Consider the following 18,798-nt stretch of genomic DNA (forward strand, 5'->3'; position numbering starts at 1 on the left):
TATGTAACTCTGCCTATTGACATCCTGGAGGACTAATAAGAAATTAATTGAAAGTACTCAGGTGAATGAATTTATTAGACTGTAGAAGACTTTATCAGGAATCACCTGGTCAAAAGCTGTTATACTCTTCATCATAAGTAATTTGTTTTTTTAATAGGATCCCTAATGTTATGTTGAAATATGGATTTTCTCAATAATGGTAATCTTTGTTTAGACATTTTAAGTGATCAACAGTGCTTGTAGCCAGAGACAGGATTAAAAGGGCCTTTGTAAATTAAAAAAGCCTGGAGATAATGATTTGGGGCTGTCTCATGCAAACAGAAACGTGAAGACTGCAAAGATAGAGGGATTTCTCAAAAAACCCCAAACCCCTGTTAAAATTCATTCCTGAACTACCATTGCTAACAGTTTTGCCTAGCACTTCAAAGAATAATTATCAATGGGCTGGATCTGTTCATATTGCTGCTCAATATTTTAGAACTTTTTCATTCTTATGTAGAAAATAAATCTATTTACAAATAGGCAATACAGGAAAACTTAATACAGTTTTGTAGTTTCCCCAGGAAGGAAAGCATATAGAGTATTTCTGATGTACTGGATTCTAGAAATTGAGACTTATTTGCTGGGTTTGAAGCCCAAAATCACTTTACCAGCAAACAGTGTTGATTAACTTTGTTTTTTTTAGGGTACTGTATCTATGGGCTGTTCGTCTAGTACGAACAGTAACACTGAGTCCTAGTAACTTTTTGCTAAATAGCCATTCACTTGTGTGTCTAGTTGGGATAACTCTTGTCCTTTTGAAACACTAGAGGGCTCGCTGACTATTTTTGAAGGTTTTTATTTCCATGTTATGTCCATAAACCTCCAAATATCCAAAGCAAGCATGTTCTAAAGATGTATTTTCTTCAGAGGAAACTTCCTAAGGTTGATGTTTTTATTTATATCTAGACCTTCTCAAAGAGTTCTATACCACTTTGATTAGCCAAAAGAGATGAATCTACTGAGATAATCTAATTCTGGTGGTGTTTGGTTTGTTTTATTTTGTTGTTGGGTTTGGGGTTTTTGTTTTCCACGGAAATATTTCTTAATGCTTTGGGCTTTTTTTCAGATTACTGAGTTTGTCTGGTTGGCTTTTCTGATTCATGTCTTATATTCATGTATATTATATCATGCTGTTCCAATATGAGTTGTGGTCAACGGCTTGATGTGTGCGTGGAGATCATTTGACAAGTGGTGTTCTTGCACAGTTGGTAGTAGGACCGGCACTGTTTAACATCGTGGTCAGCAACATAGACAGTGGAATTGAGTGTACACTCGGTGTGTTTACCAGCAACACCCAGGCGTGTGGTGGGGTCAACATGCTGGAGGGAAGGGAGGCCACGCAGAGGGACCTTGACAAGCTTGAGAGATGGGCCTGTGTGAATATCATGAATTCAAACAAGGCCAAGTGCAACGTCCTGCACGTGGGTCAGGGTAATCTCAAGTACAGCTACAGGCTGGGTAGAGAATGGATTCAGAGCAGCCCTGCAGAGAAGGACTTGGAGGTGTTGATGAGAAACTTAACATGAGCCGGCAGTGTGCGCTCGCAGCCCAGAAAGCCAACCGTATCCTGGGCTGCATCAGAAGGAGCGTGACCAGTAGGTCGAAGGAGGTGATCCTGCCCCTCTACTCTGCTCTTGTGAGAGACCCCACCTGGAGTACGGCATTCAGCTCTGGGGCCCCCAACTCAAGAAAGATGTGGACCTGCTCAAGGAAGTCCACTGGAGGGCCATGAAGATGATCAAAGGGCTGGAATACCTCTTCTATGGAGACAGACTTGAGATAGTTGGGCTTGTTCAGCCTGGAGAACAGAAGGCTCCAGGGAGACCTTAGAGGAGCTTCCAGTACCTAAAAGGGACATACTGGAAGTCTGGAGAAATTTTGCTTGCAAAAGTTTCCGTTTCCTGACCTGACTTGGTGTGGGGATAGATGAGCACTGTATGAGCTGGAGAAAGAGCAGGAATGTTCTAGGAGAAAAAAGAGAGGGAAAAAGGAAGGACTGGCTGAGCAATTTTAATTTTGTTGTAATACTGCACCTTTAGGCACTTTTATTCAGCCCACTCAATGACAAGCAGATTAAGAATAAATAAATTAAAAGATTCTGAAGTGATTTTTATGAAAAATAAGGTTTGACAATGCATAGAAAACGTCAGGTTCAGGGCAGGGCAGTATTTAGCCTGCTGAAATATTGAACAATTTGTATATTAATATCTAAAGTTGGGCTCGCAGGTCTGGCACATGATGTCAGTGCAAAATACTTTTTTTGTTTGCTTCTTTGTTTTTTGTTTTTTTTTTATAATGTGCAAAATTATCTGAAAACTTCAACTGGTAAATTAGAAAATATCCTGGGGCCAAATGGTCAGTTTCATATAATCTTGATCCCTGCAGCCAGGGATTGTGAATACCCAACAGACATAAAGTCTATCACTTAGCTTCCTATTACCAGTTCTGCCTTGGGACAAAATGCCACATCCTTGAAGAGCTCCTAAGCTGTTTTGCAATGAAGTCAAGTAAGGGACACACCACTCCTGCCATCAGTCGTACTGGTGCCATCCATGGCCTGAGACCACTTCCACAGAGCCACTTACTGAGATCTGACCCCAAGCTAACCTTCCCCTTGAAAATGCTAATGTATGAAGTGCAGATGCCACTTTTTGCATTTGTAAAGCTGGGCCTGTAAGGCCTAGAGTAAATTAACATCCCTGAATTTTCCTGCATGATAGGTGCGCATCTTTACTTCCATAAATAACAAAGAAATGTTTATTCCCACAAATGTAGCAGTACTCTAGAAAAATATGTTATTTATCGTAGTCTGGCTTAATAGAGATTTTAAATTGACACAGTTTCTCTATGTGATTTGAGAAAAGGAAAGGGGAAGGAAGAAAGTGCAGGATTACTATTATCAGTGTGTCCCAAGGCCGTTGCTTTCAATTTAGGAATATAACTGTTATTTAACAGAATTATCCTTGACATACATGGCCTCAAGAAGATGTCTGAAAGCAAGAGGGGAAGAGCAGTGCTGTCAGCTGACAGCCTGAAGCAGTATCTTTTGAAAAGGTCTGAAATTGTCACTTTTCCTCTAGAAGATGACCTTTGGCGTTCCCAGGGCTGCTCTACTTTATGGAAGAGGGGGAGGAGGGACAACACTGAGGCAAAAATCTCCTGCTGTTATATATAAAGTCAGGCTGCTTGTGAGGGCCCTTAAGGAAGATTCTTCCTGAGCAGGCATTAAAGGTGGTGATCAGTAAAGGCAGGTGTTGGACCTGCTGGAGTGGCAGTGGTTCTTCATCAGGCTTGCAGGGCTGTGTGTACTGTCCTTGCTGCATGTTTGAGGATGGACAGCTTAGCTCCTGGCCATGCACCTGGACATCCCCCAGAAAGAACAGCTTGGGCTAGGTCTGGCTGGTCATGGTGGTAGAAAACATGAGGTTTCCTTGAGTAAGCCTGCTGCCTTGTCTTCTGACATGGATGTCCTCTGCACGTACCGCAGATCTGCTGTGCTGGGTTCCCCGAGGCAGTTTCCCAAAGCAGTATTTACTTGTGGTGCCCCTCTTTATACAAAACATGTTTTTGTAATAGTAGGTTTATTGTAAAAGTTCGTGGCTATTTGTGCAAAATTACATGTGAAAGGAGCTACAGGTACATACAGTAGAATTCATAGTCATAGAAGATCATGTCATAACCTCAAAAACTTTCCTAGGTGTTCTGCCTGCTCACTCCAGCTTCCTCCTTCTGTTATTAGCCATACTGAGTTTGAAGCACCTAGATATATGCAGGAAAGTGTCTGCCAGAATCTGAAAACTACTGGGAGCTTAATTTTGACCTCAAAAATTCCAGCTCTAGGAGAAAAAAATACACTTTTAAAAATGTTACTTCCCCCAGTTTCAGAGGTGTATGCTTAAAAGAAATAAAACGTTATTTGAATTGATATATAGCACAATAAGTCCTAAAATTAATTATGTGAGTGCAAGTTGACCATGAGCATGCAGGTAAAGGTAGAGGTGTATGGGACAGGCATGGAGTTCTTACTGTAACAACTGCCACCTGGAAGAACCACCACTGTTGTTCTGTATTTCTATTTCACTATTTCATAGTTCTAATGCATACACCATGAATTTAAGTAAGCATTGAATTAAATGTGTTTAATACTAAGAATATTCTCAAGTCAGTATTTGCTGTGGCTTCTTGCTAAATCAACATTATAATCCTGCTTTCGTTTCCCTACAGATGATGAAGCATGCCTGGGATAATTATAAGCGTTATGCATGGGGATTAAATGAATTGAAACCCATATCTAAGCAAGGACATTCAAGCAATTTATTTGGTGAGTAGAGTGTATTTTTGTGCTTAGTGACGTTAGCATAAAACAGTAAATCAGCTGAAAAGCTTACAGGTAATAAATGTGTTCTTTCTACCCTCTGTCATGCAGTGTGGTGTTTCTTGCTTCTGTTAGGTATAAAAAGTACCAGTAAATGAAGGTGATGCTTTCTATGACTTTTATAGATTCCCTTCTGAATGAGAATAAATGAAGCATGTCCTTTTTGCATGATAAAGAAGTAGTTTTGTTGCATTAAATACTGCCCTGCCTCAAACTTTTCCTATGAAATGGAACTCATTGACACCACATTTAATAAGCAGGAAACAAAAACTGGGGTGGGGGAGTAAGGTAGGTGAGTGTATGGGGGTAGGTGGATATATGGGGGCAGGGGAAATAAATCTGGTATAAGGAACAAAAGATGCTTTCTGAAGTCATAAAGGTAGTTGAAGCTGTCTACAGTTCTCAGGAATCTATTTCCTTTCCTTAAAAAAACCTTGTTAATCTATATCTGTCAGGCTCCCTTATCAGGGCTTTCTCTTTCATGAATGTAACCATTATTTGCACCTCTAAATGTTACACAGGAGATGCTTAAATAATGCCCAAGTTGTTATTGATGTAGAACAAATATGGGGCTGAAAAGTTCTAGGAGGAGAGGCACACTGCAAAAATCCAGTGTAATGAGGCAAGATTTTTCAGTGTCCAAGTGGGACATAAATAGCAGCTGTAGAGCAACATCATTCTGAGGAAGCATGAAGAAGCAGTTCTATGAACTGTCATCATCTTAAACTTTGCAGAAAAAATGATGAATTAAACTGTTTGACAGCAATTTTTGTGTTCAAATAGCTCGTTTTCCAAACAGAAAACTGAAAAATGAACTAATTTCTATAGCTGAGGCAAAATCAGTACATTATTTTGATTTTAGCAGGAACTTATTTTGTTGAATGTTTGGAAAAGATAGTTTGAAGTGGAAGCATTTCTTAAAACACCCTAAATAGAGCACTTATCAAATCCTCAACTATATTTGGAAGTTGCTATGAGACAGCACTTGTGATTACAAAAATAATGTTGAAAATACTTCTACATTGGTCTTGCTGCACTGGTTGTCTACCCAAGGTAACATCAAGAGTGTTACTAGGTAATTATGTAGTTAGTTGCTGGAGTTTAAACGTGAACCGGGTGCTTGAAAACAAAGTAGTTTGGGGGAACGTCCGATTCCTGTTTTGTTCTGTTTTCTTGAAAACTGAAGTCTTTTATTATCTGCATTCAGATGACTGTAGTTGTGCAAATCAGTGTAATATCTGAAGAACAATTTAATGCAACCCTGTTTTCTTCGTTTTCTGGAAGGACAACAAAATGTCTCAAATCCTTAATGTAGTTTCATTTTGAGTGAGAAGTGGTTAAAGGTTTGAGTTCTTAATGATATTGCATGGATTAGCAGAAAAAGCTAATGTATTGATTTCTGAAATTCTTATGTAGTTCTGTGGATGTTGCATGAGAAAAAGTCACTGCAGGCGCTCTTCAGTGTGAAACAGGACAAGTGTTGAATTTGAAAATAAAACTGCATTTAAGGGAGTAAGAGCCAGAGTCAGTCTAAATGCAGATCACTTTCTCATCATGGTTATCTAGTATAAGATCTTACTGCTGAGGAGATTTCCTTAGAAATATCTTCACTCTTATTGATCTTGGTGGCAAATCAAAATAAGCCTTAGGTCTCTTTCTGCTGAATCGCTTTACAGAATACTAAAGAGCAACATATCTGCAAGCAGTTCTGTCTCATAAGCTACTGCTTCCTGAATTCATAATCTCCTTTTGTTTTTTAGAAACAAATCCTTGTTTCTGTAATAGTGTCCTCAGATCATTAGAACTGATCTGTACCTTCATGTTTGAATTCAACAAATGCCTTCTCTTTCATAAAGCAATAAAACGATGTTCTGGTTTTGCTTGCTTGCCTTTTTCTTTTTTCTTTTTTTCCCTTTGCCTTTTGTTCTTTTGGTTTTTTTTTTTTTTGTTTTGTTTTGTTTTGTTTTTGTCAAATAGTTGACTCTCTTTTTCTCTGAAAGGACAGTGGTTTGGGTTTTTTTTTGTTGTTGGATTTGTTTGTTTTTTTAATGGATTGCAAACTGTTGACTTACTTCTAAGGTAGTTCTGAATTGAATTAGCCAAGAATAGGTCACCTCCAGTTCGTGTCCCACAAATCAACTTACAACCTTCAGAAATGAAGTCAGACCCTTCAGCTTACTGTTACCCATCATAAACATCTCAAATATTTCTTGGTCATCTTTCTTCTTGGTTTCAGGTCTCAATTTTCTGAAGCACGGGTTTCTAATTGTCTTAATAGAAGTAATATATAGCATATTTCATTAGCCAGCTGTTTAACTGTGAACACTTCCCCTCCTGTGAATTAATTGCTGCAGTTATAGTACTTTGCATATATTGGTAAAGTCTGTTACGGGATAAAGACTTCAAGTACCTCACTGTGGGGAACTGCAGGTTCTGATGTAGCTCGCTGGTGCTTGATGTTGTGTAGGTTACAGACAGTATAGCTCTCCTGACACAGGAGGGGAGAGTTGTTTCCAAATGGTACTGTTTCTAAGCTTAATTTTGAAAGTACTAATTCTTTAGTCCTTGCTAGTATTGCATATAGTCCTTGCTCCCCTTGCTGGGGAGGGACTCTTTGTCAGGGACTGTAGTGACAGGACAAGGGGTAATGGGTTAAAACTTAAACAGGGGAAGTTTAGATTGGATATAAGGATGAAATTCTTTCCTGTTAGGGTGGTGAGACACTGGAATCGGTTGCACAGGGAGGTTGTGAGTGCTCCATCCCTGGCAGTGTTCAAGGCCAGGTTGGATGAAGCCTTGTGTTGGATGGTTTAGTGAGAGGTGTCTCTGTCCATGGCAGGGGGGTTGGAACTAGATGATCTTGAGGTCCTTTCCAACCCTAACCATTCTATGATTCTATGATTCTATAATGTAGATAGATACATTATGATGGTTGTATCTTGCAGGCATGATGTGTTTCTCTGAAACACAAAAATATAATGGGCTTTTAAGACGTGTAATTACATATAGGTGTGACTTAGCTAATACCATCATGAATTTGGCAATTACAGTGACACTATTGTTAAGCTAAGGGAAGAGGAATTCAGTCAGTGGGATGATGATGGAAGAAAGGATAATGGCAACTGGTGGTTCTGACCTTGGGGAAAGGAAAAGCATCCTTATCACCTCATACAAATTAAAAATAGTAGAGCTTTTCTACAGCTGGGGATTTCCTGCCAAACTTTGAAATGACATTTTATTTGTCCTAACCCAGTCCCTGAAATCAGCTTTTGAAGACAAGGGCTGCCTTGATCTTGCTGGCGTTCTGTGAGCAATGTGTGTGAAGAATGTTTTTGATAAACTGAGGGATTCTTTAGGCTAGTAGGCTGTAGTCATATTCATGTTATGAGCAGAAGTTGCTTCCTTTCACAAATGCACACTAAAAATAATTAACTTTAGAGAAAGGTTAAACATATGTAAACTGAAATATTTTAATTTCAAGCCGAAGCTACATACTTGCCTCTGACCATTGCAAAGTCTTTTCAACACAGCCGTATAATGTTTTGATTTCCTTTTTATTTTCCACTTTAGCTTTTACCATGTTGTCTTGGCAAGTAGCAAACATTATTGTGGTTTTTTTTATAGTTTGCTCCAACTACAAAGAATTTAGTAACAATAACAACTATTTGAAAAGGCAAAGTGAAAAGTCATCAGTTGTTGTCTGCATAGCATTCTTAATAGCTTAATTTCATTAAGTGTACAGTTACTTCTAGACTAATCATGTAAGTTCTAACAGCTAAACATCTGTTTGCATCATATCTGTGCATCAGCAAAACAAGGCATATCTCCTATGCTGGTGTGACTTCTGCTCTGAGTACTAATCCTTCTCTTCCCATACCTGGTAAAAGTAGGCCGCAAGTAAGTGCTGTTGAGTTTTAATACTTCAACCTTTAAAGTTTCAGATTACTGTTAATGATAAAGCTAAAATAGAGCTTTATCCACCTACCCTAGTAGTGCAGAAGTGGCAAAGCCCCAGTTTTGCCCTTTATTTTCACAGCACCCTATTACCAGCCCCCCAACCCAGGAGCTATTCCTCTTCAAGCCTTCTGTACTTGTTTTAAAACTAATGAGCATTGCCATGCTAGCCGAGAGCTCTTTCTAGAAGTGTTTTCTGCACTTCAGTGAGTGTTACTAAAGGGCTTTTTTAATTACCTGTAACTGTCTTTCGTGTGCAGTGTTGCCAGTTTAATAATATTGTAACTTGTGGGCATAGTATAATTAGTCTCTGCAAGTGGAAAAAAGGAACTTTTCTGGAGGGGAAAAGGGAGGCATTTAATAAATACTCAAATCTGCAAAGGAAAAGCACTATAATTTAGCAAGATCCCATTCCTCCCACTTTGAACGGATTTTCATACTTTCTTGTATGGAGAATTGAGGTGTATGAAGATTTTTAAAGCATGCCAAAATTCATATTCAAAACTGGCTTGCAATGTATAAAAATATTTTTAAACTGTAAGATTATTAATATAGTTCTAGAAAACTACTTGTATGTGTATTTAAACGATATGTTGCTTTAAATTGAAAAGCTTTGATATGTCTCACCACCCCCCACTATCTTGTTTTTCTTCGCTGTTGCTGCTGCATTCCTTCGAAATTTAGATTTTGGTATGTGGTCTTAATTTTGGAAGTAAGCCCGACATCCTTCCCAACTAAATAGTAACTTGTCTAAAGAATTACATTAGCAGATATGTGGATGAATGATTCAACATAGCATTTGTGAGATGAGGTCAAGCTGCACAGCTACTTTTTTTTTTTTTTTCAAAGAAGCTGTTTGGTAGGAAGATGAGTTGATTGCCTTTTTAGACTTCCAAAAAGCATTTTCCAGGGTTATTACTCGTCTTTTGGAGGGATTCTTTGCTGCTGAGGCCATGCTCTCAAATTGCTTATCACAGTTCTGGAAAATCAAGTGACCAGAGTGACTGACAGTTTGGCAGCACTAACAAGTTACTTGAGGTAGCTAAGACAATGTCAAACTGGAGCAGTTTCATGAACCCAGAAGGATTCCCCAACAGATGATAACTGCACTTTGAAATAGCAAATGAGGTCTAAAATACTTAAATTTAAACTGACACATAGTGGCACAGGAGATACAATTCTAAGTTAATGCACAGAACTGGGCAGACTTGAACTCAAAAAAAATAGAAAAGGTTGAAAACCCACAAAAAGTGGCATAGGTGAAATGAACAAGGATTTATTGTTCTTTGTTGGGAGCCGTACCCTTTGTAAGGGGTGGAAATACCAAATCAGTAGGCAGCATGTTCAAAAAAACAAGGTAGCTTGTAATGAAACAGGTAGCTAAACTGCGTGGTGAAGCAATGGAGGAAAATTTCATTGAGCTCCATTAAATGCAGACACCAGAGCTGGCCCCAAAATGCACAGATCATAGAATCGGAAAATATCTTGAGTTAGAAGGGACCCATAAGGGTCATCAAGTCCAACTCTCTGCTCCTCGCAGGAGCATAGCTATGTGTAATACATTAAATATGTAAATAACAATAATATATAAAATACACTAAAACATATATAATATAAACAATATATCAAAATAAAAATAGGAGACTAGAGAAGGATTCTAGAAATACCACAACATTGTTTCATATTACACATATGAAAAGCTAGATCTCTAAAAACATTGAAATTGTTTCTTTTCCCACTCTTACCAGCTGGTAATAGTGACTCAAATTAAATATGTTAGGGTTTCTGAGGGTTTGCCAGTACTTAAGTAAGATTTCCATGTTTTGGCATAGCATACTTTAATAATTAATCATTCATGACGCTTTAAATTGCTAATGATATTGGATAGGAGACTTTTCAGTGAACTTCAGATAAAGGAAAACATTGTTTTGCAATCTTAGCTTTTGAAACAGTGCTGTAAGAAACCTACAGCTCAAATAAATATGTTACCTTTGTCAAACCTATATGTGTCCTTGAGTATATTGAGAATAACATAGTTCAGTTGTTCATGTCCAATGCATATACAGCTGAAAAAATTTGGACACTTGATTGATTTCTTACTTTGTAACGTTAAATATGAAAATGTATCTGTTCATACTCCCCATGTTAAGAAAATCTGAATTGTTTTTAAAGGCCAGATTAAGAAAATATTGTGACAGTTTATGTTTCTGTATTTTTGGTTGGAATGTTGAGTCTGAAACTACAAACTAGAGGAAGATTCCGTAGAATACATGTGCTTTGACTGAGCTTCCTCAACTTACAGTAACTGGAAGATGACAAAATAGGTTTGCCTCACTGGCTGAAAACAATGAGTCTAAGATCATCAGGGTGATACTAAGTGCAATTCAAATACAGCTATGTATAAAATTTTCTTTGTTTTCTCTACAGTGGTACAAAGTAACCCTAAAGAGCAGCTCTTCTGACAATAATAAAGGAAATTTTTTAACATTTTCACTTTAAGGGATATCTATTATTATTTGTATGTGCTGAATTCGATTGCGTTAAAGACATTACAGATATAAATGTCCTTCATTAACTTTCATACTTCATATCAGAAACACAGAAATGTAACATTTCCTGGAAGAAAACCCAGTATTCTGTTCAACTTGTACAGTCATGCAAGAACAAGAAATCCTAGTTTATTACACTTGTTGGATGGTGAGCTATCATAGGTGAGGGAGCTAATGTATGACCTGAGGCCACTTAATCTTTCCTTACCTTCCATTTTTGTTGTATGTGTTACCATAGTTTCCTTCCATCAGAATATGACACAGAGTCAAAAAAAGAAAAGCTGTTGAATTCGAGAAGAGTAAGGGGTCTGGCTTCCATCCAGTTATAGACAGTGCACTGGGACATGTCTGAAACTTTCCTCCATGTACTGTTCAGTATGAAATGCTAGTAGACCACAAATCTTCACCTGTTTCGCATACATGTATCCCTATTATGTCTGTGTGTATATGTATTATATTTGATGGCAAGGAATATGGATATTCTGGAGAACCAAACCACACACTTGGTAAATAAGGGATGGGAACAAAATAGTAAACAAGCTATAAAGTGTACCAACATGCATTGCCTCTGGCATCCTGGCAGTATTCTATTACAGAATCTTTTGGCCAAAATATCATAGAATCATAGAATGGTTTCGATTGGAAGGGACCTCAAAGATCATCTTGTTCCGAACCCTCTGCCACAGGCAGGGACACCTCCCACTAAGACCAGGTTCCTCAAAGCCCCATCCAACCTGGCCTGGAACACTGCCAGGGATGGGGCAGCCACAGCTTCTCTGGGCAACCTTTTCCAGTGTCTCATCACCATCACAGTAAAGAATATCCTAATGTCTAATATCCTAACAGCTAGTATCCTAATATCTTCCTAATATTTTGTTGTGGTTTAAACCCAGCCACACAGCTCGTTCACTCACTCTCCACCCCTTTCTCCCTCTTTCTTTCCTCCCCCTCCCCAGAGGGATGGGGAGGAGAATTGAGAGAATGTAACTCGCACGGGTTGAGATAAGAACAGCCCAGTAACTTAGGTATAACACAAATCACTGCTGCTACCACCAATGATAATAATGATAAGAGAAAATAACAAGGGAAGAGAATACGATACCACTGCCAAACAAGTTCGACTGCCCCCAAAGAGAGCCCGTGCCCTTCCGGGTAACTCCCAGTTACCTGCCTGGGCATGACATGCTGTGGTATGGAATACCTCTTTGGCTAGCTTGGGTCAGGTGTCCTGTCTCTGCTTCCTCCCGGCCTCCCCTCATCCCTGGCAGAGCATGAGACTCACAAAGTCCTTAGTCAGAGTAAACATTACTTAGCAACAACTGAAAACAATTGGTGTTATCAGCTCTGTTCCCAGGCTGAAAGTCAAAACACAGTGCTGCACCAGCTACTAAGGAGAAAAACTGACTGCTACTGCTAAAACCAGGACATATTTAATCTAAACCTACCCTCTGTCAGCTTAAAGCCATTCCCCCTTGTGCTGTTCCTCCATGCTCTTATAAATGTCCTTCTCCAGATTTCTGGGAGGCCCCATTTAGGCACTGGAAGCTGCTCCAAGTTCTCCCCTGAGCTTTCTCTTCTCCATGCTGAACAAGCCCAACTCTCACAGCTTGTCTCCACAGGAGAGATGTTCCAGCCCTTTGATCATCTCTGCCTTTCTCTGGACTCACTCTAGCAGGTCCATGTCTCTGTTATGTTGGGATTCCCAGAGCTGAGCACAATACTCCAAGTGAGGTCTCTCACGAGAGCAGAGTAGAGGGGCAGGATCACCAGCCTCTACCTGCTGGTCACACTAGTTTTGCTGCAGCTTCACATTGTTGGCTTTCTAAGCCGCAAGCACACACTGCTGTCTCATGTTTAGCTTCTCATCAACCAATAAGACATGTCTAAAAACCTTTACTTGACAAAAGCTTCTTTTGGCCCATCCTCCAAACAATTTGGCCATAAGCCAGTTGTGGTTCTTAAACCATATGGCCACGTACGCTCAGTCACAGAACTGTGCTAATAAGCTTGTCATCCACAGCAGTTCTCCCTGCAGTGACACCCTGGAAACTCATACAAAGTTACCCATCTTCTGATCACTTTTGTTTTTTATTCTGCTCTTCCCACCTGCCCTGAAGCGCTACTCCATTCTGTAATGCAATCTGCTTCTCTTATTTCTGTACACATACCTTAGTATTTTTAGATATTAAAAAAGCATGCTGTTTAAATGGTCCCACTCTGGATTACCCAGAAGTGATCTAGAATGCTCTGTGCTTTGTATCATGCTATTATGAAATGTCAGTCATCTTCGTTAATCATCCACAAATCTTTTTAGCAGTAGGTTTTGTTCTTTGGGGTTTTTTATATATTTATTTATTTTCTTTTCCTCCAGATCATTGCTAAAGATTTCAAGTGTTAAATGGGAAAGGATGCTCTGTAGATGCTGCTTGATGGTCCACTTGAAGTTTTATGCTGACTGATTTCTTTTGCTTTCTCTTCAGTTAACTAGCTTGTGGGCAATTTTACATACTCTATATGAATCACTCACATGGAATAAATGATGCTGTTAGTAAAGGAGAGATTGAAAAACAGAAGCAGGTTTAACAAAGGAAGTAAAATGGAGCATATCTAAGTCTTTGGTCTGAAGGTTTTGGTACAGACTAATAATATTTCACTTTGGTAGGGTTGTACATTTATTTATCTCACATCAAAATTACTCACTTCAGGCTTATGTTGTAAGAATTTCAAGTACAAGCTTTTGTTGCATGGAGTTACTAACATCTCCAGAGCCTTTGTAGTACTGCTCTCGAACACGTGTCCTCCATCAGTTTTCCACAATTGCTCTCACTTTCTCATGATCTCAGGAAAAATGCAAGTTACTTTTCCAAGCTCAAAGGAAAGTTCTTCCTTTAACATGAGAGAAGGGCAGCCAAGCTCCAAATATGTGAGCTTGGCTCTGGAAAGATATGATATCCTTCTTACCAAAGTGTACTGCAGTTTTGTTAGTGGAATATCTGGGGAAAAACATATAGGTTACTTCATTCAGAGAAAGAAAAGGACATTCCAAAGAGGATGTTATAAGCAATTAGCAGCTGCTAAAAAAGAGAGTGTGTTACGATGTTGTGTTGTGGCACGGGAATCAAAGTTAAGGCTGTGAATTACTAGTAGACCACTTGAATGTTTATATGCCCAATTTTTAATTGGATTAAATGAAATTAGATTTTGAAATTAGAATTAATTTAAATTAATTGGTTCTAACTGAAAAGCCTTCTGTTGGAAAATAAATCTCTGATTTTTCATGTATTTCAGGTAACATTCAAGGAGCAACAATAGTGGATGCCCTTGATACACTATACATCATGGAAATGAAAGAGGAATTCAAGGAAGCCAAGGAGTGGGTTGAAAAAAACTTAGATTTCAATGTGGTAAGTAGTGTTACTGATTAACATTTAATGCTCTGTTTAATCTCCAGGGGTCAGTTGAGGACTGTGTTCTAATATTGCAAGCATGATACTAGGCTACAGAATTTAGATCACTGACAGATAAAATAAGGCAGGAAGCAGAAATACAATGAAGTTACTACTCTGCTTATACATGCAGTTTTTCAGTATGAGAAATTTGGATAGATAGGAGGCAATGACCTGAACTAAAAGAAAGAAAAAGAGACAGAGTATTTACCATTGTAAAGAAACTTCTCAGTTCTTTTGGAGAGAAGAATCAGGACACTTCAAGCATTAATTTTTTAGTTATGTAAACACTTTACATTTTCACTTTGTGAAATCTTCCACAAATTAGACTTGCATTTAGAGAAAGCTACACGCCGTACATGCCATTTAAGTTGTGTATTCTAGTAAAGTTGAACCCCAAGTTGAACCCCAAGAGTTAGGCTGAACTGTTTGCACAAACTGAGCTGCGCTAGTCTTATGAGGCCCCAAGTCATCACAACTGTCATCTACAAATCATCCTCTTAACTGGTAAATATGCATCCAAGAGCAAAGTTCATTATTAAAGTTTTTGTCCTAGAAAGGCCCTGAACAAGCAAGAATCTCTGTAAAACTTCGATTAAATTGGTAAATTGTTTTTTCTTTGTAGGCCAGAGTATTTATTGGAATTCCTCGATACAGAGAGCTAATGGAGTGCATTTACTGATAGGTGTAGTGAAGTAGGAAAGGGCTGTAGGCACAGTATAGCAAGCGCTTAAAAGCTCTTGTAGTTGACATGCATAATGGCAGAAACACCTTCTGCAAACAAAGTACTCCTTCTAATATGTTATGCAGAAAAGTCAGGATTGATTAGCTTCTTTTACATGCTTGAGCATTAATTACCATTTTAAGAAGGAGGAGTTAATAAGAGTGGGTATTATAGTTTATATAAGCAGTAATTTAGTGCGCATTTATGTTTAAGTTAATAATGTAAATACAGGATGTTGAACTGTGCTTCCAAGTAGTGTCAGATATACATGCTATGTTTATCTTGTGCATAAGGTGGATTTTTTTTTCCTAAGGGAATTTTTTTAATATTAAATTCCTGTCTTATCAGCGTAGCATTATTAACATGTTTAAAAATGTAAGAGCAAAACACAATAGAAAATAGCAAACTCCACTTTAACAGAAGACCTGAGCTCCACTTGGAGGAACATTATAAAGTGCAGTAGAGTGATTTACATGAATAGCACTAAAATCTTTGGGGTTACATAAATCTTGCTGTGTTTTGCACTGGTAACTTCCAGGTATTGCGTACAATGTTAGCTCCTCTTATTAACTGATGTACTTTTAAAAATTTTAATTTATAAAATTTTATAAAATTTTTATAAAATATAAAATTTATTATAAAATTTATTATAAAATTTATTGTAAAATTTTTATAAATTTTATAAAATTTATAAAATTTCTCAGTATGCTTAAAAGCTATGAAGTCTTTCAGTCTGAAAATTTGTGTTGTTAGTCGGTCAGTGTAGCAATCCAGCAGATCTACTAAAACTACAGACGATACAGATGTGCTTAAGGAACAATACCTTCCTCCTGATATTACTGTAAATAGCTGCCTTGAGTTCAACACTTCATAAAATTATTTTCATAATACTTCACAATCGTATAGAATATTACATTGTTATCACTAATGTGTAGATGAATTTTCCTAAAGCAAAGTGAGGAAATGAGAATAAATAACCGTAACACCAGCTTTAATAATCGATGTCAGTTTGTTTAGTGGCTGAATTGTTCGAAGCTACTCAACTAAACTCTTTATTGGTTTTCCACCTTAAAATATGAGTTCCAGTTTCAAATGCTGCTTTTTATTTGTATTTTATAGCTTTAAGTTTGAAATTATTTAACACAAAGAACAGCAGGGTCCACTTGTTTGTGTTTAAGCATTTATCAGGCATTACTTGACATTTTATGTATTAACGTTTCATACAGTCTTACTTGCTTCTGTTTTAGAAATCTTTCTTCCATGGAAGTGAATTAGGTTTTAAAAGCTGACAGACTGACATAGCCTTAAGTGTTACTTCTTGCGAGTAGTATAAAACATGCTTCTCTTTGACGTTTCTGGTAATTTCCTGGGCAGTGACTGCTTAATTAGCTTCTGAGCAAGCGTGTTTGCCCTTTATTTTTATAAATACTATTATTTTTTTTCTATTTTATCTTAAAACTATGGTTTTTAAATAATAAATTTTCTTTAAGATGTTCTTTACAAGAATAGCTGTGACTGTATTATGTATCAGAATCTTTGCTTTTTATATTCTACATCGGTGTAGCTGGATAAAGCAAATTGTCCTCTAGAAGTCTGTAATAGCTCAGAAACTCATTGTACATGTTGAACTATTTGGCCAGCACTTGATCATTCTTATCACCCAGTCATGAAAGTTTCCAAATGTCACTTTGTAAAGTAAGCACTAGTTTAGCTGCAGAAAAGGATTTATGGAATAAAGGTGATTTAATGGGAAGTTCCATAATCTCTTCACATGTTAAGATTTTAATCCCCCAATTCAGTGAATTAGTTGTCAGGGCTACTCTTTTTTACCTTTCTAAAGCAAGCAGACTGTTCTGGTTTTGAAGGAAAATTCTAGAAAACTAAATAAACACTACCTTTCTCGGCAAACTTGTGAATCTTTATAATTTTGTGAGTGGACTTGTTTGGAAGCTTCACCTTTTGGAGTATGTAACACTGAAGCTATTTTTATTATAGCTGGAGCTGGTAGCCCTGAGGTTTTATAACTGGGATATTCACATTGGAATGCTTGGAATTTTTTCCAACTAAAACTGCTAAAACTAATTTTTTTCCAAAGTAAACTAACTATTTTTTCCAAACTAAAACATAACTGCTGAAATTCCTTGTATTTGATACACTGCTGTAGTTTCAGCCAAACTGAGTAGTCTTTCAGGAATTAAGTTCCTGAGGTTTTCTGATTCTGTCAGTATTGTAAGAGATTTAGAAATACTCATACCTTTTGAAAGAGTTGACATTTGCGTTGGCTAAATCCAGTCTTTGTATCGTGGACGTGTGACCTGTTTTCCATTAAATCACTTCACCCCTGTGGGGGGTGTCTTTGCTCTTCAGTTAGTATAGCTGACAATTTGGTGTGACCTCCCCATGCATGCTGCTGCCCACACAACCTTTGCACAGTGCTCTTGCATGGCCCTGTGCAAAGCTGCACTGGGCTGGGTTGTCTATCCGTACATTGCAACAGAGGAAAAAGGAGCCAGTCTTTCAAGGGATCACTAGGGAGCTTGGCTGTTTCCTAGCTACAACTACGCACATCTGGGTGTTGCTCTGGTTTCATTTTTTCATTATTTGCTTTAGAACCTGCACACACATAGAGCATTCATAGCCTTTTGAAAGAGTTTCTGTACCAACACCCAACCACCCAACTTTATCATCACACTAGGGAGGAAAAAGGTATTGGGCCCTGCAGTGCAAGGGGTGAAACGCACTGAATTCATACTCGGTAAGAGAAACTGGAAGAGGGATTTTAATGAGATGGATGAAGGGGTCAGGAGTTGAGGAGCAGTGGTGCAAGAGCTGAGCCGTGTGGCAAAGCAGTAGGGTTGGCATTTATTAAGTGCTGGGATTGATGGTTCTTCACATCTACACCCAGAAAGACCCCAACATCTTTAGGATAACACTGATGGATCTGTCCCCGTCTTACTCAGCCCTGCCAAGCTCCTTCCCCTCAAAAGGAGAGTCTTGCCCATACAGCATACTGTGAACAGTCCTTGGCCTACATGGTGTCCTAAAGCACGCCTGAACATTGGCTGGAACAAGAAGGGCCCAAACCAGACCAGAGGGTGCTAACAATTTAATGATATGAGATGGTGCTTGAATTCATTCTCTGACCCACTGATAAGCTGTCTGATGTGGGTGTAGTCAGGTAGAACCAGAATGGGAACCAGGTATGGAGCAGGAAGCCATGCGTTTACTGGGAGAAGAAGAAAATTGTTTCTTTTAAGATACCTCAAAGGTGAATCTGTATTCACACAAAAATAATCTTCCTGTTGGTTACTAGTGGATTTGTTTGCCTCATCCCTCTCTACTTTTCATCAAAATGAAGGATGGCAGGAAGTTATGATTGCTCAGTCAGACACAAGTGGCAGCACGTTTGTTCAATAGCTCTACCTATGTGGATATAATTTAGTTGACTTCAGTTGACATTTTGTGCGAGCATTGACTCATTGTGCGTTATCTGTCTCATCACAGATAACTTCCCTTGTTAACTGCACAGGGTGGATCAGCCTAGGAATGAGCTGCTGTTGTGCTGTGGGAAGAGTATAAAGAGCAGCTCATTATTTGCTCTTAAAGATAGGTAGTAAATGAATTGAGGAACTGCATAAAGAGAAGGGAATGAGTAAGACAGCAAGGGTGCTTTCATTCTTGTGTCCTGCCAGCACTCTTAAGCAAATC

At 38.3% G+C, this 18,798-nt stretch overlaps 1 protein-coding gene across 3 annotated transcripts in view; it reads left to right on the forward strand.

The window, feature by feature from the left end:
- Nucleotides 1-18,798, forward strand: part of MAN1A1 (mannosidase alpha class 1A member 1) — a 150,264-nt gene that overhangs the window by 35,909 nt on the left and 95,557 nt on the right. For all 3 annotated transcript variants that reach the window (XM_065680985.1, XM_065680986.1, XM_065680987.1), the window contains exons 2-3: nucleotides 4,267-4,363; nucleotides 14,209-14,324. In XM_065680985.1, the coding sequence (XP_065537057.1) occupies nucleotides 4,267-4,363; nucleotides 14,209-14,324 (213 nt within the window). The remainder of the gene's footprint in view (nucleotides 1-4,266; nucleotides 4,364-14,208; nucleotides 14,325-18,798) is intronic.

Source organism: Lathamus discolor, chromosome 5 (assembly GCF_037157495.1).
Source record: "Lathamus discolor isolate bLatDis1 chromosome 5, bLatDis1.hap1, whole genome shotgun sequence".
In the NCBI taxonomy this organism is placed as follows: domain Eukaryota; kingdom Metazoa; phylum Chordata; class Aves; order Psittaciformes; family Psittacidae; genus Lathamus; species Lathamus discolor.